The 3749-nt window shown below is 48.0% G+C and overlaps 1 protein-coding gene across 1 annotated transcript in view; it reads right to left on the bottom strand.

Moving 5' to 3' along the window:
• CLSTN2 (calsyntenin 2) overlaps positions 1–3749 on the bottom strand; it is a 591031-nt gene that overhangs the window by 95886 nt on the left and 491396 nt on the right. Inside the window, exon 6 of the mRNA XM_012804937.1 lies at positions 2831–3016. Coding sequence (XP_012660391.1) covers positions 2831–3016 — 186 coding nt within the window. The remainder of the gene's footprint in view (positions 1–2830; positions 3017–3749) is intronic.

Genomic DNA, 3749 nt, shown 5'->3' with positions numbered 1-3749 from the left:
ATCCAGGTAGAGAGACCAAAGGGGGAGCCCTGACAGGCAGAGGCAGAACATCAAGGGCAAAAAGGGCTCTAGTGACAGATTAGCAGGGTGGAGGCAGATCCTCGGGGGAGTTGAGAATCAGGCTAGAATCTGGCACCCACACCTGGATGCTTTGCAGGGAACTGCCATCACTGTCCCCTAAGTCTGCGCTTGCTCCTGGATTCCTCGTTCTGGTTGGCAGCACCCTCGTCAGGTAGATGCTCACACTAGAGCCTTCTTAGACTCCTTCTCATGCCTGACAGCTAATCAATCATTGAATCTTGCTGATTTTGCCTTCTAAATTCACCCCTCCTGCACTCCCCTGGTTCAGCTCATTATCTCTAGCTTAGACTATGGCAATAATATCCTAATTGGTCTCCCTGTTTCCATCCAAAGTCAATAAAGATTTGTAGGATGAAACACATGAGCATTGAGCCTTGAGGTGTCATGGCAGCTCCCTTGTGGTGAATCCTGGCAGCCAGCTCTTCTACTAGCCACTGAAAACACACAGAAACTTGTTTCCAGAACCAAAGGTGTCCTATAGGAGTCAGGATTACAACCCAGCTTCTATTTTAGAAGACGCGTAGCCTGCATTTCCCCTGGACTTCAGAGAGTGCCTGGGGCTCAGATGTGGAAGTAGACCCCAGCCCCGGGTTTATATTTGGGTTTCGCTCCTATGATTTTGCCCTTTCCTCCTGAGCCCCCTCCCATCCCACCACCATAGTGTAGTTCAAGAGTCAGACTTTAAACAAAGAAGCAAGACTGACCTTGCCCATGGGGTCTGGGATGGGCTTCCCATGAGTATGCTGGGCGGCACAGGGAGGCCACCAGAGAGACACAGGCCCCTCCTTCAAAGGGTGGCTCCCAGCCCCAGATAAGACCTCACAGTGATGGGAAACTACCTTCTAGACTGAATTAACCTGCCCTTCTGCAAGGCAAGGTTGGCAGCCCAGACAGAATGAGCTGTGTTAACACACCAGCTGCAATTTTGTTCCAAAGTCCCAGAAAATCCTCCTCACACGCCGTATCACCCCATCTCTCCCCGGCAACATTCAAAATCAAATCACAAGTGTGTGCCCTTGGGCCCATCTGATTTTTAACAAGCTGATTCCATCAACTTCTTCTAACCTGGAGGAGTTTAGGAAATGACTCTAACCCACAGAGGCCTGGGATGGAGCTGACTTATAATTCAGGTGCAGAGAGGAACAAAATGGGGTATTCATTCAAAGAAAGATATTGTCCTAGGTAGCTTCTCTGCACGCAGAATGGAAGAGAGGGCTGAATTCAGTTTTCTGAATATTGCAAGCCCCTTATATCCATTTTTTGCAAGAGCTGTTTGGAATATTGAAGTTGTGGTGTTTTCCCCATTTTTACTGCATCATTCTACCAGCCAGGTGATGTGATTAAAGGAACATGGCGGTACTCAAGCAGGGTTTATTTCACATTCAGTTCCATAAATTTTTACTTGCTTTTTTGAGCAAGAGTGGTATGTGTGAAGGGGCATGTGTGTGTGTGTGAATGTTGAGAGAGGAGAAATGCCCCAAAGATAGGAGTGGGGTGTCTACCAAGAGATGGCAGGCTAGACTGTGCATTCAGGAAGCTCCCTTTCCTAAGCTCCCCACAGCATGGCCAGAGAGTTAAATGTGAGTTCCTGAATGTTCTTGATGAGAACAAGAGAGAAATGAACTATATGTAGGGTGAGGATGAAGGAGGCCCATCCATACACCAATAGTCTGGTTTACTAAGCATACAGGGCTGTTCCCACCTTACTAGACGTTCATCCCCTCATCCCACAGACCAGCTCGAGAGATGTTCCTTCCAGCTCCAGAGGCCTGGCTAGACATTTTGGATACTGGGGCTGACCACTCTTCAAATCCTGGCTCTGCTACTGTCTCTCTGGGTGACTTTGAACAAGTCATTCTCACTGTTGATCTTCAAATTTTCCATCTCTGAAATTGGAGGAGTAACCCCTCCCCCATAGCAGTGACAGGAGGAATGAATGAAGTAAAGCATGTGAAGAGTCTGGCTGGGGACATGCAGCAGGTCTCAGTAAAGCTCAGTCCCCCCTTTCATAGCACCCCACCATCCGCTTTGCTTCCCAACCCCTGGCCTGCCCCCTTTCCTATGACACCATCTCACAGCCCCCAAACAGCAAGCCCTCTCTCTCAAAGATACATATATATCTTTGTTCTTTCATAACCACCCCTGCCCCCCAAGCTCTCCTCTGCTGTGGACAGCCATGCCCGGAGCAGCTGCACAATGTCCCATGCTTAATTGTGGGCTTATTTTAATGACTCGCTGTTGCTATATTAAAACTCTCAGTGATTTCTGAACAAGGACCCCACATTTCACCTGCACTAGGCCCTGCAAATTATATAGCTGGCCTTGTAGAGAGGAGACCAACCCCTTTCCAAGTGACTGACACTGTTCTTCCTATTGGCCCTGGCTCGGTGGCTCTCTATTAACCAACAGGGCAGAGGGGCCTTGTGCTTCTCCTGGCTCTGTCCTAGGTGCTCTTAAACTCATTGTGCCATTTAATCCCTATTGTACCAATGCAAAACAGAGGCTTTGCTGCATCGCTTGCCCAAAGCCACTCAACTGGTAAATGGAGTCTGAATCACAGGTGTCTAATGCCAACGGCTGAGCCTTCTAACACTTCCTCCACAAATAAACTTGAAATCCATTCACAAGTTACATATACTGACACAGGTGGAGAGCCTAATCCTTTCCTCAGGCCAAAAGATACGCTTTATTTATATATATCATTTCTAAGCAATTAATTTAAGAAATTCTAACAGGGAAAAAAACCTACCGCATAATTTCTGAAGGGATTTCTCAGAGTAGGTCTCCCGGTCACAGCCCTTCCCTATGTAGTTGGTCTGCAGCTCCGCGATGACCTGGAGGGAGGACACAGCTCCATCGCACGTCTCCAGGTGGATGCTGGGGAACAAGGGCATGCTCCCCGAGCCGGGCTGATACTCAATCCTTTTGGTCCAGTCTAAATAAACAAAGACAGGATTGAAAGTAAATCAGGCGTGGTCAGCTCTGCTAGGACACATGTATTGAAAACGTGAATTTGTTTCAACAGATTACGTATTCCAACAAATACATTAGGGAACAGTTTGCGGGTGATGGGAATTTTACATTTGTTTATGCAAGATTTCCTCCCTGAGAAAAACTGGAAGAATACAGAAAGTCATATCCAGCCAAACTAAGCCACATAGGAATGAACAAAACGTGAACATGCACATGTGTGTGCACACGCCCCTCAAACACCTGCCGGCTCTCAGTGTGCCTGTGTTACGAGTCCCAGCTATACACATCTGCAGTTACAACTTCCCATCCATCTAGGTGACCTCATCCCCCCGCTTCACAGTGCCGAGCTAGCTGCAACCCTTCTTGCATCCAGCCTCAGGGCTCTTCCAGGGCAGTGCCATATTCGTTGTTGTGCTGTGTGATACTGTGCTGGCATTTTCCATTTCTCCCCTGGCTGTGCACCACTGATGACATTTGTGAGTGCTGTGCCTCTCACCCTATGTCCCCATTTTCCCTACCATGGTGATTTTAAGGAACTGCCTTGTTATAAAATCAAGGAGAGCACAGCTGCTGAGGGTTATATGAGGTCACGGAGTAGGGTACAGGGATTCTCAAACACTTGGAACTGTGACCCACTGACATAGGACTGAAGGTTGTGTCGCTGCTTTTTAGTGGTGAAAGAAATTGGAGATGCC

The sequence above is a fragment of the Otolemur garnettii genome, unplaced genomic scaffold, assembly GCF_000181295.1.
Source record: "Otolemur garnettii isolate 467f Iridium unplaced genomic scaffold, OtoGar3 scaffold00032, whole genome shotgun sequence".
NCBI lineage: Eukaryota > Metazoa > Chordata > Mammalia > Primates > Galagidae > Otolemur > Otolemur garnettii.
This window is presented reverse-complemented; position numbering and strand designations above follow the sequence as displayed.